The sequence below is a fragment of the Charadrius vociferus genome, unplaced genomic scaffold, assembly GCF_000708025.1.
Source record: "Charadrius vociferus isolate BGI_N301 unplaced genomic scaffold, ASM70802v2 scaffold255, whole genome shotgun sequence".
NCBI classification, from domain to species: domain Eukaryota; kingdom Metazoa; phylum Chordata; class Aves; order Charadriiformes; family Charadriidae; genus Charadrius; species Charadrius vociferus.
Window position 1 is genome coordinate 215428 of NW_009648785.1, and position 18284 is coordinate 233711.

The following is an 18284-nucleotide window of genomic DNA, read 5'->3' on the forward strand; positions in this document are numbered from 1 at the left end:
CTTCGCAGCATATGCTCTTCCTCAGCTCTCCCCAGGGCTTAGGGAACAGCCGACTCTCCAGAGGCATCAGCTGCTGTAACTTTGGGAGTCTGGTGACCTGTCTTTTAAAATAGTGGGAGTAACTTCCGTTGCTCCCTCAGCAGTGCTTTTATGGAGCCAAGAGCATGCCAAAACACTGCTTGCCCTTGCATACAACTCGAGTAACAAAAGAGCAGCTGTACTCGGTTTAAGGCAAGGCTATACTTTCCCACCCCTTATTTAACATTGGCTTATTTCCATCAGCCTTAACAACAATGAATAGCAGAGAAGGGATGTTTTATGGGAAGCCATAGGCTCACGGTGCTATCTGATTCTGCCTCAAATGGGACAAAGTGACTTCATCCACAACTGAAGGCAGTAAATCTATTGACACAGGAGTCTGGCAACAGACCTCATCACAGGTAAACTCCTGAGACCAAAGGGACCCTCATTATAGTTGATCTTATATATGAAAAGCCCCATGCAGAGTTAGTGCAGAATCAAGAGTAGAGTGGGCCAAGACATCTGCCAGTGCTGAATTACCTCAAACAGTCTGGCTTTAAGCATGATGGGGTTTTTAGCTTACATATAAGACCAGGGAGCCATTGAGCTCTATTTTCCAGCTTGCTATAGACTCGGGCAAGTAACTTGTTATATTTTTGCTTTCCAAGCTTTAAATCAGAAATAATGATACTTTCAGGCCAACATGGGTGTTATTAACTCAACTGTTTCTCCTCAACATTTTGAAATTTGCAGAAGGAAGGAGATGGAGACGGGCAGTGCATTAGGGTTATTATGTTATGTTGGCTCTCTCACCAGGCTTACTTTTGAGGAGAGTTTTAAAACAAATACTTGGATCAAATACCCCATCAATAAAATCCTGGATATCCTCCAAGAGTCCACTTCCTTGGCAAGTTCAAATAAAGCAGGTCTCCCTGTGTTTAAGGTGTAAGTGAAAATGTGAATGCACAGAAGGTTGATATTAGAGGGTATACTTGTCTGATAAGAGCTAACGATCTACAGAGGATAAACTGAATAGCATATGGATAACAAGACGAGATGGGGGAATATCAGGATCTTGCAATTACCCAAGAATTGACAGTCTGATGATTGGTGATATTTTACATTTCAGATTCAGAGTAATTAGGGCATTGATATTATTCGGTTCACTAGGAACCCATACAAACTAGGGACAGTGCAGGCAGGCAAAGTGCTACAGAAGCACTTGAGTTTACATGGAATGAACAAAACCCCAGTTTTCTCAAGAGAAAGAGAAGTAAACAACTTGTGTCCATGCAAGATCTCACAATACTTTCCTTAGAAAATGAATTTTGACACCAAACTCTGTTCCACACATTTCATTTTTTGGCAAAGTCCTCCCTATCAGATATTTCAGATGAAGTAATTTTCTTGAATTCCTGCATAAATTTTCCTATTACTGCTAAGCACCAGTGAAACACCTAGGGATCTCTGACCCAGATCTATCTACATGTCAGTCATATATGGCAAAACATAACTTCTAAAGCACTTCAGAGCTTTACACATGAGAAGGTTTGTATCAGTTCCAGAGTTTACACCACATACTCTGTACCCAGCCAAGTAATTAACTGCCAGAAGGTCAGTGGAGCAAGAGCTTGGTCTGGGCTACATGCTCCCTTCAAGATCAAGTACAAGTGTTAGGGTCAAGATTGCCACGTTTCATACTTCAAGCATATCCTTTTCTTCTACAGCCCTGACACGTGGAAGGAGAAGCACAGCTGGATCCAAGATAAAGCAAGCTTGTGGTTAGGAGGTTATACTGTTGCTCGCAGTATGACTGACTTTGCTTTAACCAACAAATAGGCTGAGTATTTTTGGACTGGTGAGGAAACGAGACATTCACGACCTGATTCAGAAACTAAAGCTTTGGACAAAGTTTTAGATGAATCTGTTAATGAATGACCAGCAATAGCCGAGTTTATGTTTGACTGAATTTCTATGGTCAGCTTAATGAATACATGTACTTCGAAAAGACTTAACCAAGACGAACATTCATACTCGCTCTGCTTTGAAGTTATACATAAAATATATAAATATGTTCCACCAGTCACAGTTGCTTTACATGTAATTTCCCAACAATAAAAAGTCAAGTGCAAGAAAATGTTAAGGCTACTGCCAGAAAATATAACTAAATTTCCTTCCCAAAGTTAAAACCTCCTGTGCAGCCCAACCAACGTGCCAGACCAAGAACTCCAGCTCCAGCTATCGGAGGTAAGTCCTGTCCCTCCATTGGTATCACAGATCCTTTTCTGAGCAGTTCTGTAAAATGACACACAGACTCATGGACAGCAGTGCTGAAAAGCCTAAATAACAGAATACCCTAGAAAGGAAAATATGAACTTCTTAAGACCTATTTTTAATTAATTACCAGATGGAAATGAACCTTTCTTGGAACTTCTGGAAGCTTCTTGGAAAAGTCAAGCTTTACTCAGGACTGGCCTTGTGGGCAAACTGGGACAGATAAAAGAAGGTTTCTTTCTACTAAATAGATCATGATAAATTCTGACATGATGCTTAGAAAAGAAAACAACATTAACTAAATCACCATGATGATTCCAACAAAAAAAATCTAGCCAAGTATATGTACTACACATAAAACCCCCTCATATATTATGCAAACATACATAAAACAGTTTGAATTTACAAATCCTCAGCCTTTGCACAAAGGCATATTTTATTTAAATGACTATTATAAATCCATATAAAGTACAGGACTTTGCCTTATAACCATCTCTCAATCTCATATAGTTACCAGGCCTCTATTTAAACAAAATTTAGCCTGTCAGAATTCTGTTTGGCCTTTTTTTATTTTGTCTTTACAAGGGGGATGTGAAAGAGAAAGGCTGAACATATTTATTCTGGTCTGGGCACCTCGCCAATACCCACAAGAGATATTTTAGGTTTTCTGGCTCATGGTGAGTCCAACCTTTTACCTGCCTCCCTGTTTAGACCACTGGAAGAAACCACAGCTACAGAATTACAGTTGTAACACAATCAGAATAGCAGAGAGGGTGAATCATAGCATTAGCCATATATTACCACTCTACCCTGGTTTCATTCTCCCGTCTCCAACGCAGATCTCTTATATCAGGCGTTTTGCAGTCCTGTTAAATGTGGCAAGATTTGTGGTAAGCAGCACTGTAAAAGTTGTCTGCAAGGAAAGAAAGCTCTCAACAGAACATCCAGAAGAAACTTGTTTGTGAAATTGAATTATTGCAAAATTGAAAAAAAAAACCCTGATAATTTGGCATCTATTGACGAGGTATTTACCATACTTTGCTCATTTATACTTTATACACTTGCAAGCTTTAGGTGTTTCCTTCTCCCATCCCTCTAACCTGCAGAGAGCCATAATGAAATCTTAACATTTTCACCTGGTGCAGACATAGTGCCTCCAGCTCCAACTCCACTGATAACAGCAGTTTCAGCGATGACAAGGGGATATATTCCCGCTAAGGCAAGTAACACCAGAATCAGACCCAGCATATCTAGTAGTGAGCAGCATATCTAGTAGTGAGCAGCTCATACAGCTGGATATCTTCTTCCAGCAGGTTCAGCCGCTCCCTGCTCTGCACTGAAGAGGTCACTTAAGCCAAAAAAAAAAAAAAAGTTTAAATCCCCTAGAATGCTAATTGTGGGTATTCTCCATGAAACAGCAGGAGCCTTGTGGCTCCCATTAGCATTTAGTATCCCACCCCTGGGCAGCCAAAGTCATCAAAATTTCTGAAAAACCTGATATGTATCCTTAAAGTTTGCCCACATCTAAGGGATGTAAACAAAAATAAAAATCCTTTCCATAAAGACCCAACATGGAATTCTGAGAGACTGATTTTTATGGTCTTCGTACTTTGTGATTGTGGTGGGTTTTAGAAACTGTATCTAAAGATAGCAGCTAGTGCTTTTGGCTGGGGGAAAACTGCTAAAAGAATATTATTTGCGTGGAGGTTACAGTGGCTTTCAGAAATCAGAGGATTACAAAAACAGGAACACATAATAAAGAGAAATCTGATGTGAAAACTGGAAGACTGGGAGGAAGACGGAGAAACTAAGATCTTTTGGCAATATGCTTAAAATCAGTTTTAGTTAGCAAAGATGTTTAGGAGATCACTGTGAAATGACGTTCCCAACCCAGTGCCGGGAAGTTGGGTTTCCACACTACAATGATAAGTATCTTCAGTGGTAATTGCTGGAAGGCCAATCCTGCCTGTCAAAATACATGCGCCATAATGGACTGTTGTGAGGAATTTTATATGATGAACTTGATTTGCGCTCTGAGTCACAATCAGTCTTCAGGGCTGTCCTCATGATAACTTTCACAGCACTTAATTTACATAATTTTAACTGAAAAAGGGATAAATCTAACTCCTTGGATAAACCAGCTTATCTTTCTGCATTCTCACTTTTCTGCAATGCTATCAGCAATCATACTTCTACTGGTCAATAGTTTTCCATCTTCCTTAAGTCTTATAATTTTCCATTTAAAACATACTCTGGCATAATCAGACTGGTTTTCAAGATCATAGCATCATAGAATCATAGAATGGTTTAGGTTGGAAGGGACCTTGAAGATCATCGAGTTCCAACCCCCCTGCCATGAGCAGGTTCACCTCCCACTAGACCAGGTTGCACAAGGCCCCATCCAGCCTGGACTTGAACACCTCCAGGGATGGGGCAGCCACAACTTCTCTGGGCAACAGTGCCTCACCACCCTCAAAGTGAAAAATTTCTTCCTAATGTTTAATCTAAACCTGCCCTCTTCCAGTTTGAAGCCATTCCCCCTCGTCCTGTCACTCCAAGCCCTAGTAAAAAGTCCTTCCCCAGCTCTCCTGTAGCCCCCTTTAGGTACTGGAAGGCCGCAATAAGATCTCCCTGGAGCCTTCTCTTCTCCAGGCTGAACAGCCCCAACTCCTTCAGCCTCTCAAGGTCAATCAGCCCTGGTAGGAACAAGTATCTGTCTTGGATAAAAACCCAATTGCATTGGCATAATTAAGTTACTAATGATAGGTCCATTATATAATCAACAAATTGGTGTTTCTGCTGGCTATTTCTTTTCCTCTTGCCTCCATAATAGTTCTCAGTTCAGTTAGACATTCACGATTCATTTAGTAAATGGATAAAGTAAGTATCTGGATTTTTACCAATTGTGTTACATCGTGCTGATTACTAATTGCAGCTGTTGCATTTCACTGCAGAAATATCTACTTTTCAGCATAAGTATGATGATCTTGCAGGCATAGATGAACGTGCAAGTGCCCTGTGTATCACTTGTGTTTTCTGTTTCCTTGATGTAAAGAGTCTTTTCATCTCCAGGGAATGATGAATCCCTGCATGGGCTGGTAGCTTCCCTGTGTAGCTATAGTTCCACTGTGTAATAAAGTATAAATCTACTCATTATGAATCTCACTAACTTTACTAACTTCATTTTCAATTGCTCATAATTTCATATAGCTCTCATCCTATAGGATAAATGTTCCATTTTTGGCTCATTTTAACAAATAATCATCACTTCATCACTGCCTTTATCCGATTTTTTTTCAGAGTTTAAGCAAAATACAGTTTAGATATTTCACCACAACAGTTCTTGACAGGAAATTCTGGTTTTCATTATGAGTAAAAAACCTGAAATATGTCATTTTATTCTGTTTACTTTATTCTATATAATTGATCTGCAAAGCACTTCAGCCTGCTCTGGGTTAGAGGACACAGTATGGAAGAGCATCACTTGGATATTTAATTCCACTTCAGCAGAATATATTTTGAAATGCCACTAGCATGTTACATCCATAATTAATTAATTTAAATTTCCAATTCCCAATATTTAGGCAATACCAAATAATTAGAACCAAAGATTAACAGAGAATTTCAAGCTGGCTCAGCAGTAAATTGCCACTACCTGTTATGATTCATGATTGCTGAAGTCCCCATCTCCAAATAGCCAAGAAAGCCTCTAGAAGTATATAAATAAAAAAAGAAACCTTCTAAAATTATCTGGCAGGGGCAGACTAAAGCAGAGGATTCCTGTTGTGGGAGTTCTCCTGTGCAACATGTACATTCCCAATGAGCAAGCCCAGGCATATTTGTTTTTACACAGTCGTTTCCACACCAAGACACATTTCCATTCTGCCCTCCCTCCTTCTGCTTTTGTATTCCATCGTCCACATCAACAATTAGTGGAAGTGCCTGGCTGTGCATGTTCACATTGTTCCCAGACTTTTCTCTCCCCCAGTGAGTTCTGAAGACCATGTATTATTTGATGTGACATGACTTGGAGGCATGCAGGGAAGCAGACAGAGACAAGGAAGAAGAAAGTTAGTCCTGGTTACAACTATCTGGGATAGTAGGACTCAAATTAATATGTGTTAATCTCTTAGCACAATAGCTCAGGTGATTGGACTTTAAAATATTTAGTCCTGTAAACCAAAAAAAACCCAAACCCCACCAGAAACAAAAACAGCCTAAAGGTCAACATACAAAGTCAGCTCCTTGTTCTATTTGTTTTGTGACATTAAAACACAGGATATGAAATCAAAAATAATCTTAGTACAGCTAGAAACTAAATCCAGATGTTTTAACATCAGACAGAAGCATATTCATAACGTGTTTTTTTTCTGAAATAATTAAATACCTATTGCATTTTCTATCACAGTTCATTTCTCTGCAACATGAGCGATTTGCCAGCTTGTGCACACACACTGAATGTATTCAGTTTATAGTAAACAGCTGCACACAGGGCAGCTTCCCTTCAAGGACACAGCCTCTGCACTTGTGTCCTTACATGTTTTTTAAATTAACCTAGTCAAGTGCACGGAACATTCAAGATCATAAAACATAATCAAAGGTACCTATTGCTCTCTGGAAATGAACTCTTAAAAATATCTTCTCTGAAAATGGATGTTTCCTTAGAGTGTACACTTAATACTTCCTCTCATTTTGTTGCTAAAGTCCAGAGACATTAGATTTTATTGTTCCTCCAAGAGAAGGTGATCCCCAGACATATGGCCCTAGATGTTCAGCCTGTGTGTTCCAGCTCTCATCCATTAAAGTGCATATACTGATCACTGCCATTGACATTACTAGCCTTCGCTTTTACATGTGTGCCTCTTCCTCAGTTACTTCAACCCAAATACAGTCAAGGCTAAAAGCTTGTTTTATAACTGATATGTACAGAGACACTTCAAAGACTAAGTTGGTTACCCCATCAGCTTCTCACAACCTGAGGAGCTCCCCTGCGTCCTCCCGTCTCTCTCCAGTGAGTCTAAACTCATTAAATGCCTGCACTAGTTTGCAAAAATCCTTTCAAATTTTAAATGATTGCAGCTTTTTCCTTTAAAAGTTTACATAGGTAAAAAACATATAAATAAAAAATCCTCTCAAATTTTAAATGATTGCAGCTTTTTCTCAAGTTAAATCGAAATGTTGAAGGGAACAGAAAAGGGATTTCTTTCTGAAGTCTTTATCATATGTAATACATGATCACTTTCAGTCAAACATAAGGTCGTACATAGACATCGTGACACAACAGATTGCACTGCACTAAGTATCAGTATTAGTTTCAGTCTTTATCATCGAAAGAACAGCTGATATTTATCTCTTACCAAATTACTTCCTAGTATTACTTTCAATCTTTGTTCCGTGAAAAACAAGCTTCTGACTTGTTTTCTTTTGGGTTTTTTCTTCCATTTTATCTATCAGGTACAAGAGAATGTTACTGGGAGTGGAAAAATAGGAAAATCAGCTTCCGTTTTGTAATACAGGTATAAATAGCAAAGGGGGAAAAATGGCATCTCAAAAGCTTGAAAGATGTAAAGCTGGATTTTCAAATGTACTTAAGGACATCCTGATGCAACTGAACTAGTAGGATCTTCAAATACTGCAAAGGGACCTAACGTGCCTAAATTCTTTTGAAAATCCCATCTCTCTGAACTACTAGGCTTCTTAGCACCTTTTTTTTTTCTCAAGGATTAATATTGTGAATGGCATTTCAAGTAAACTTGAATCAACTGTTCTCAGAATTTTGGATCTCAGATTATAGACAGGTGGACATCAAAAGTGAATGAGTTACCAAGGCTTACCAAGTTACCACCCACTTGTTTTATCTGACAACGTACACCATGAAAATAAAACATGTTGGCTAACTAAGAAGGCATTGTAAGGCAACATGTTTTATTCAGCATTGCAGTGGGATAGGAAGATGCACATTATTCGTTGATAATGTCCACCGGTGAACAGCAGCTTGCTTTGCCTTGGTAACTATTGGTTGAGGTCCACCAGGACAGCTGGTGAACACTGGGTGAAAACAATTTTTTTCTTCCTACGTAATGGATACTAGCCTGCTACTCTACATGGTTAAGTAAGGCACGTTTCCTCTTTTACTGACTTCAGTGTTTTACAGCTGAAAATCAGAAGAGTTCATTTAACAGCAACTTTTGTATGCCAGCTGATGGTGCCTCCACAGGTCTGCCACAGTGAAAAGAGCCAGATTTCTAAATACACAGTACAGAAAAAAGAATTGAAGTAATTGCAGTTTTTGAATTACCGGTATTGCTTTATGAAGAAAAATGCTGGCATGTACCCTCCTGCCTCTGCATAGCTTAGAGCACGTACAGTCATTCTCAAAAACATAAAAAATATAAGGAAAATGTATAATTAATCATCACCCAACTAAAATAACTCTATTAAATTAGTATTTACCTTTAACACCAACTAGCTAAACAAAAGGGCAAAGAGAAAAGCTGAATAACATCTTCTACCTTCCATTCATTTCAGGCTATAAATCTTATGTTTATGAATAATGTTGGCTCAACTTTTCAGACAGCAGCTCTCCATTTTCCCATTAAAGTGTAGAGTTGATCAAGTATTAGTGGAAGGCGTATTCTGGAATAGAGTTGAGACCACGCTGGTATTCTCTCCCCTGCACTAGCTGGCAGCAATATTGGGGAATGCCCAGCTTCAGCAACTGGAGTCAGCGGAGTGCAGGGATGGAGACAGGATGCCCGCAAACTCTTTGGAGGGTACAGTAGGTTGAACGTGGCTGGCAAAGTGCTGTTTCCCAAAGCCCATCTGCTTGAGTTTATAGATGACTACTTACTAAATGTCCGCAGATGCCTTGTTTCAAGAACTCTGCAACTGATGCGCCACCAGCTATTCAGAAAAAAAAGACAACTAACGTTTCACAACTTTCAACAACCACATGAACCACACGGAGGGTGTGAAAATTAGGCACACTCGTTGAAGTACCACCTTTGATGCTGAAAGTTAATATAGTCTTCTCTTATTTATCTAATATCCTCAATCCTTGGTTTTCCTGACCAGACTGCCAAAAGAGTCCTAACAGTGTTATTTTAGGACACAGTACGACTGTCTGTAGACATTAGACTGGAATCCTTTCACTTCACGTGTTTTTTTGAAAAGCAAAAGGAAAAATACTTTCCACCACTGCTAACTTAGGTTGAGCTTGTACATGGATCCTGATGGGACAAATACCATAGGAAGAAGGTTGGGCCTATGGCCAAGATAAATGAACTAGTTTTCAAGACTCCATGAGTCCAACTGTCACACTCCTGTACAACATGGGGCAAGTTGCTTAAACTCCAACCATCTACTTGAATATCAGTACTACAGGGACAACGTTGTTTCCTCTCATGTGCCTCTAGTCTATAACATCTATCAAGGCTTTAAATTCTTCAGCGAGTTTATATTTACTAACATCATACGTATCCTTATGCATGCACAGACATCTAGCTCAACAGCATTCAGTCATAGATGGAAAGAACATCCCATAAGACATTTCAATGTTTCAGTGTGGCACACCGGTGCTTTAAAAGTTTATTCTTTGTGGACCTCAAGCTTCAGCCATTCAGCAATGCAAAGCTTACCTCAAGGACTCTCCTCTGCCCAACCTCAGGCAATACAGCAGATAGAGATTCAGACAGCCAGATGAGGAGGTAGTGCTCTTATCCCTGAACTGTCTTTCCTCATGCCTCTTGGTTTAGATCACACTTCCAACACAGAAGCCATGATTAATACTCAGTAACAGCAAATCCCCCTCTAATTAATTTATGCAAAAGGAATGACAACACATGATGAAAACCACATTCCAGAAGATGCAATGCTCTACTGAGAAGCGGGCAAACTCCCATACATATTGTGATTAACACTGACTAAGCACCTTTCTTCCTTACTGGCCCTTTCTTCCACAAGCCTTGTTGGGACCATCGTGCCTTCAGTTTCAACTCCCATCTCAGAGCATAGTTTTCCCAGAAGTATCTACACTACATGGCCAAACCCAATTTCACTCCCCAGATGGACGCTATGCTTTTGGGACAAGATCCAACCAAGTGTGGAGTTAAATTCAATGTGCCTGTCTAGTGGGTGAACAATATTTAGTCTCAAGGAACTTTCACTTGCCCAAATACATTCCTTCAGAGCAATGAAGTTGTGCAGTCTCCATCCTTGGAGATACTCAAAATCTGGTGGGACACAGTCTTGAGCAACCTGCTCTAGCTGGCCGCAGGGCCAGCAGGAGGATTGGACTAGACAATCTCCAGAGGCCTCTTCCAATCTCATCTATTCCATGATTCTGTAAAAACACTTGTTAGCAGTTACACCTTTTAACAAAAGCAAGATAACACAGGCTTAGCAAGCATACTAAATGCACAACTATTTAAAGGCGTAGAACAGTCCTGGAACTGTGGAAACTTGTCAAAGATTATGGCTAGGTAGCAAAAATAGAGTCATTGTGATACACTTCAGGATTCTGTGTGTAATTCCAGGTGTCTTTCCTAATTTCCATGTAGAGTCCATTCAAAATAAGTGGCATGCAGGTAACAATCCATTTCTTCCACTAGACAGGCTACAGGCAATGCTAGTTGCACCTGTTTAGTCCATCACATTCTTACAACTACACCTTTTCTATGGAGAGGTTGTCTTCATTGAAATGTTTCTTTGCGCTTGGATTCAAATTTTACCCCTTATCTAGCTCACCAAATATTGATTTCTCTAATTCCATGCAAAACTTGTTTCCAAACTTTTCTAAAGGAATCAACAGGCATGTAGCTTCCACAAACCACATATGAACTTCAGTCATTCATAAAAGACCACTACGAAGTCTGCAACTGAGAGGGAAAATCCTGTGGGTTTTAGTTCTGTAAACCGGCACTCTGACCACTCTGATAGCTTTTCTTTTTTCAGCTGGCAGAAGCCAAGTATTTTCTTATTTTCATTGTTCCAGCAGCATTACCAACATGAAAAGATGATTGAAAATTGCACAATGCCTGTTGTGAATAAATGATGATAAAGGCTTGATAACATAGTAGATAATGCTTATAATGCACACGCTTCATCCTAATGAAACTCCAGATCTATAAATGTGCTCTCCAGCAGCTTAAAAAAGGCATATAGCTACATCACCCTGACTGCAAAAACAGATCTAGTGTTCAACTTATGACATAAGCTCTGTTTTCGGAGCAGAAGGTCACAAGCACCCTTTGCAATAATGACCGTAAGGTCTGAACAATCACGGTGTGTGATACAAATGACAACTGTGAAACACATACTGCAATGCATTTGCTATGCATCCCACTAAGTCACGCGAACATAATGTAATTTACTGTCATGCTAAATTATATGAAAATTTAAGGACTCTATATACCATTCTATGAATCCTCAATGTCAAAAACTGAAGTACCATGTTATGTTTTGATTCTCTGCTGTATAAATAATGCTTTCATGCTTTAAAGATTTCATTTGTAGTTATACGCAAGCAATTTAGGAGAGACAGTAATACAGAAGCAAACACTAAACTGTATCATTATATTCCAGTTCCTACAACTACCTAAAGAATAAACACAAAAGTCATTCCGCAGCAGAAATTGTCATATACATCACTGTTTCAGCTCACTTCTACTACTAGAAAGAGTTCAGTAGTAGCATAGCACTATATCACCAAACCACCAATAATATTTTATATATATTGATGGCATCTTATATTCATGTGTATACACAAGTTCTCCTTTCCAGGAGAAAAACATGCTCCATTCAAGATACATTCAAGCTGCTTTTTCTTTTTGTCTTTGAAGACATGCATAACTCTCCCTATTTGTTAGGCCATAACACTTTCACCGGTGTGTCTACTGTGCAAACAATAGTAGAAAATTGAGACACCAGTCCTCTGCAACCAGATCAGGCCCTGAAAGTAGGCTAATCGTAAAAGCCTGATGATCAGCCCAAGGTAATATGGCCCTCAAAGGGGCTATTTCTATGCCAGACAGACATCTCCTCTCTGCTACTGATGCCTTCCTTGATGCTTCATTTCTCTTGTAACCAACTCTGCTCTTTCATTTTGAAAGTTCTTCACAGAAAGGGTTGTTAAGCATTGGAACAGGCTGCCCAGGGAAGCGGTGGAATTGCCATCCTTGGGGGTATTTAAAATAAGAGTAGACGTGGTGCTGAGCGACATGGTTCAGTGGTGGTTTTGGCCATGTTAGGTTGATGGTTAGACTTGATGATCTTCAATGTCCCTTCCAACCTAGACAATTCTATGATTCTATGATTCCCTGTGCATGGGATGCCTTTTGATATAGATTCAGCTCTTCTTCAAAGGGATGAGAATTATATGTGTTACTTCGGTCCTCATGAATGCCTATAATTTGGTCTACCAACAGCCATGCTGACACAGTTTTGGCTCCTTTCTATTCCCATTAGCCCTGCCAAGCCAGCACACAGGCACACCAACCTACTTCCACGACCGTCCATCCATCATCACCAAAATGATTGTTGAATCCTTCCTTCAGGGTCAAATTCTGCTTTTGGTCACATCTGAGCAGCTCCCTTGAATGCAATGTGGTGCTCAGGTGAAATTTGGCATAAGTTGAACCTTGCAGGTCTGTGAACAGGCACTGGAACCTCGCAGGTGGAGATCCCTACTTTCCATTTCACTCTTGATCCCTCTAGGACCATGACATTTTCTTCTGTTTCAGTAATTCCCAATACCTCTCCTGAGAGCAAAAGTCTCACCATCCACATTTCTGTGAGGTTCCTTCCACATTCATGACTTGCTCCTCCAGGGAAATTCACACTCCTTTGAGCCCACAGTCCTCACAGGTATAAATAAAGAAGGTGATTGGATGACACCATTTAGGAACAGAATCTCCTACCAGAAAAAGTGATGTTCGAAAGAAGCAGTCCTTTTCAATAAGCTGATCATTAGTTTGTGTTATGCTTTAAAACCAAAAAACCTAAGCTAAGAGCTTCCTTAATTACAGTGGCAGTTATTATGACTGCAAACACGAATTCTTTCTTTTTTCCTTCAGATAAATTCAAAGTGCAATCTCAACACTCCTGAGCAAATACCTCTTGCCCTTTCAGATCCTTCATATATCAGCCCTTTAGGGAGGAATCCAAATTTAAACTTCAAGGCCACAGAGCCTCAGGACAACTCAAAGTCTTCCCTATGAGAGCAAGGGGGAGGACAGTTGCAGATTTAATTTTAGGGAAACATTTCTCTCTCCTCTGTTTCCCTCTCCCCGTACCTCCTTTTCCCAAGAAAACAAACATATTTTTTTTCATTCTTAGATCACATTAGAAGCTGATTCCCTCATCTCCTTTGAAAGAATTGACCAGCTTATTCCTCATCTGCAGCTTCCTAAAGTGATCCCTAGACTGAAGCGCTGTTCTCATCAGTCCACCCAGCAATTACCGGGAGCCAAGAAGCAGCCTGCAAAAACTGTGACAGAACAAAATCATTTCACAGTGATTTATTAGGCATGCAGCCATTAATGACTTTGCAAGTGTGGAAAGCAAGATGGAGGGGCAGAGCCCGAGCCAACACTAGCTGTCAGAACATCATTGTCATCTATTGGGTTAGAAATATTTAAGCCATCTGATGTTTCAGCCTGGCATCCTGACATAACAACAGGCCTGGAAACAGCAATAAATTTGCGCATTGAGGAGCCTGTTCAAAATCATAGAGGTTGACAAAGAAATGGGAGAAAGTGTGCAGAGATGTTTGTTTGTGCGACATTGAAAAGAAAAGATCATGATCTCCAAGAGCATCCTTCTACTGCATCAACTCTACTGTCAGGGCTGAAGTACCAGAGGCAGCAGCCACTTCACTGAACTGAAAGATGTTTTTATATTCATTTGCAGATGTTATTTTTGTCCTTATTGTGAGAAAATCTCTTTGTTCTTGTGAATAAAAAGTCACCTTGTGATGTATTTGGGAAAAATCCAAGGAAGTGCCAAGGTTCTGCAATTTCCACCTGCTGGGAGCAGCAGGTGCTTGGCACTTGCCATGGTGAAGCTCTTGAGACAGGTTCTGCCCTCAGTTGTGCTAGCGTAAATACAACATAACTTTATAGGCACTGACTGAATTATCCCAGATGAAATTCAAAGCAAGAGCAGAATCCCTCTTTTTTTTTTTTCAGCAACACAGGATTACAATGGTAACATTAACATTAGAACAGATCAATTTTGCAAGATGACAAAAGAACATGCTGATCTCACTGCTGTGAGCTCCTACTCAGCAGACAATTATGTCCCATCTTAGAACAGAGTTTTTAAAATGTTCGATGCAATGTACAAGCATTAACTTCTAATGGCTTAAAAAGGAATTTTATAATGCTAATGTCTTCATATTACAAATGTGATGCATCTAGAGAGCTAAGGTTTCTCTTCAAATCTGTAGCAGCTTTCAAAGATATTTGGACCAGAAATTTCCATTTAGGCATCTCTAATTTCAAGACTTCAGAACATGCTGCTGGAAAAGATGGATATTGATATGACCTCTACTTTACAAAGGCTTCTGCAATTATATTATGGTCCATCTCAATTACTAGCTCATTAGTCAGTTGTGTATTTGCAAAGAAAACAACAAACAAACAAACCAAAAGGTTGTTCAATCAGTCTTCAATTTAGCAAATATTTCTCTGACATGCTAACAGCATACAGTGGCCCTCACTTTACTCTTGGCTACCGAAGGACAAGTTGAGAGCTGCTAGGAAACCCAACTGGCAGGAACTTAGTAGTCTACCACTATTCCCAGAAGCAAGGGTTGGGCACCACCCACTTGTGCCGAAGGAGACTGAACACAGAAAGAAGGTGAAAATAGAGTGTTTCAGACTTTTTGTATCATGTTTTGTTCTTGCTTGAGAAAAGATGTACCTGAGAAATGCCCTGGAGTGTTGCAAGACACAAAACCAGCTTTCTTAAATCGATCCATTTTTCCCACTGTCACAGACAAACCCCAGAAAAAAAATATGTGGGAGAGAGAAGAAAAGCACACAAATTTCTTTTCAGACATGTCTATTATTCCACAATCCTCTAACCTAATTGTAGCATATTTTGGATTATTCTTTTTTTTGTACAATATTTGTCTTACTTTTTCAGTCAGCACTTCTATGTGACCAATATATTTCAGGGTAGCCTGCATCACAACAGTACCTTTCTGTCCCACTGCTTTCTCTTTCAGAATTGACTCCTCTCTCCCCTCCTACTCAGACCTTGTTAGTCCTTCTCTTGTTCCTAATTTGAAGATCTCAATGAGCAAGAATTACATGTCTCAGCAATAAACATGATCTCACAGCAAAACAAAGAAGAGGATGAACAAAATAAAAATTACTGTCTGGTGAAAGCTCCCTTGACAACTACAGCTACACTGACAGGCGCCACTGAAATAATAGGAATGATGCTTCAAAACAACAGCCAAGAAAACGTTATGAAAGAGAAAAAAAAACAGTCTAAATGGATCTTTTCAAATGCAGATTCCACTGCCAAATGAGGAGAATGAGAAAAATGTTCTTTCTTATAGCACAGTCATATTTAAATTCTGCCATATACCAGAAAACCACCAAAAATGTGAGTACAACCTGAAAGATCCTGGGCCCAATAGTCCATTTGAGGAGTGCTAGAATGATGCAGAATGGAACAGAAGGATCATATATTTGGGGTGGAGAGGCAGGATGGAAGGTGTTATTTCATTACCAAATCTTGAATTGCTTCCAACTAGGTGAACAATAAAACTCATGTCGACTTCAGTGCAATATCAGGCATTTGCAGGCTTGTATCTGAGTAACTACCGCTACCTAAGTCACAAGCTGCATAGCAAAGAAGCCAAGAGATTAATGAACATGAAAAACTATGGCCCACTACTAATGATCGTCCATCCAAGACAGAACTAAGGCAATACTCATGAAGAAAGGAAGGCAATTAGGAAAAAGCATTAGCCTTCCTCTGTCAATAATGCTTAAGTGCAAACAAGTTACTTAGGCACTTTTTCCACCTTAGCTTCACAACCATAAAATGGGGAAAATTGCTGTAAGTACTGGTGTGGCCACAGTTATCTGCTGGTCAGAAGGTATTTCAAAAGCACCAGATAGATCCTGTAAAATTCTGCAGCAACCATAGCATCTACCGTACTACCTATGGCTCTTTAGCAGGCAAAAAAATGCAGCTTCTTGGAGCAGAGGTGGCGATTCAGCCGCACAGAAGTTCCTGGCTAGACCGAGTCAGAGGTGGGGGGGGGCTATGGAAAGAGATGGCAGAGACAATGCAGCAGACAGGATGGAAAGAAATAAGGTACACAGAGTGAGTGGCGCTTTGGAGCGGTACATTTTATTTTCTTGGTATTTTATATCCCTATTGTGAAATACTACTGGTAACATGGCAAAGATTATTGCCTAAAAACTGCAGTCACAAACGCATAGGCAACACCCATGTTAGCAGAAACGGACCCTTTTATCCTAGTACTGAGTGCACTCAGAGCTCCAGAAGTTTGGCTTAGGCTCCTGGGCTTGCATTCCTCTCCAGAGAAAAATGAAATCTGCAGAAGAGCCATGTATTTCTCCACCATTTTATTCCACATGCTCAAGACACCTAATAAATTTACTTTGACTTCTTATTCTTCCCTAAAACAAAGGAAAAGCATAGAACCAGAAATATCTTTTTGCTCCCTAGTGGCCTGGCAGAGACACGTGTAGGACTGTTTCCCACTTTTATATAATGAGATTTAAAAAAAAAAAACACAACCAAAACCAAAAAACAAAAACCACCCGATTGCACAGAAAAAGATACAGAGACTCTGCCATTTCTTGCCAGAAAGACTAAAAACCACAAAACCAAAAGCACATAGTGACTGAGAATGAAAACCTAAACAGTTACATAGATAACAAGAACATCCTAATAGTAAAGAAAAACAATAATCAGAAAGGCATGTAAACTCTGAGGACAGCACCAGCCAGCCTTTTAGTACTCACTGAGAAACTTTTGGTCTAGGGTTATTCTGTATCCTTATACCATAGTTTCTTGCATGTTTCTTTATAGTCTGTATATACAAAACAAGAGTCAGTGAACAGACTGCCCAGCTCACTAGTCTGCTCCACCATGGCAATACAACTGTCCCTGCTCTTTCGGCAATAAACAGACTGCTTGTGTCCAAATCTGAGCGAGCTCTGGGTTCCCCAGCCCTGGGAAATTCAGATGTGGATTAGTCTTGAGAGAGGGAAGAGTCAGAGTAAACATTCTGATTCAGCCACAAGGCACGGACAGTTCCCAGAGCCAAACCTGGGGATGGTGAGACCAGCGCTCGGGGCTGAACAGACCTTTCGCTATAACGTACTGCGAGTCTGCATGTGAACTGGATGAGACATACTGAACCAAACCCACAGCCCAGGGCAGGGGAGTAGCGGTGCAGCCGGAGTTATCCTCACTCCTCCGTGCCACGGACGCTGCACACTGAGCTCCCAGCACTACACGGGGGGGCAGAGACCAGCAGAGCCCCCCACGGTCCAACCCACCTCAGATGTGGAGGACTCGTCTGTTGCACGGGATGCGCTCCCCAGCCCAGCATCCCCCAAACTCCAGACCTCAGCGGCAGGAAACACCTCTCTCCGCCTCTCGCTGCGCTACATGTCAGAGAAAAACATGTCCCAGCGCCCAAGCCACGCCAGCTGCCGAAGGGGAGGAAGAGCAAGGAGCCACTTACAGGGATGTGCACTCGCAACATGAGTTTCTTCTGGCTGGAGCTTTTCCTGCTGCTGGAGGCATCTTTCTTCTTGTCCATGGCAGTGCTTCCCATCCCTTCACTCAAGGCGTGCTGCTGGGCGATGGATCTGGAGAGGGAGGCTGCTCTTCCACCTCTCCCCACCGTCACACCGGCCGCAGTTACTCCAGGCTCCTTATTTCTTTTTTCTTTTCTTTTCTTTTTTTTTTTAACCGACCTTAGGAAAGGGGGG

At 40.5% G+C, this 18284-nt stretch overlaps 1 protein-coding gene across 1 annotated transcript in view; it reads right to left on the reverse strand.

The window, feature by feature from the left end:
• Positions 1–18127, reverse strand: part of PRKAG2 (protein kinase, AMP-activated, gamma 2 non-catalytic subunit) — a 231301-nt gene extending 213174 nt beyond the window's left edge. Inside the window, exon 1 of the mRNA XM_009886769.1 lies at positions 18035–18127. Coding sequence (XP_009885071.1) covers positions 18035–18127 — 93 coding nt within the window. The remainder of the gene's footprint in view (positions 1–18034) is intronic.
• Positions 18128–18284: the final 157 nt, after the last annotated feature.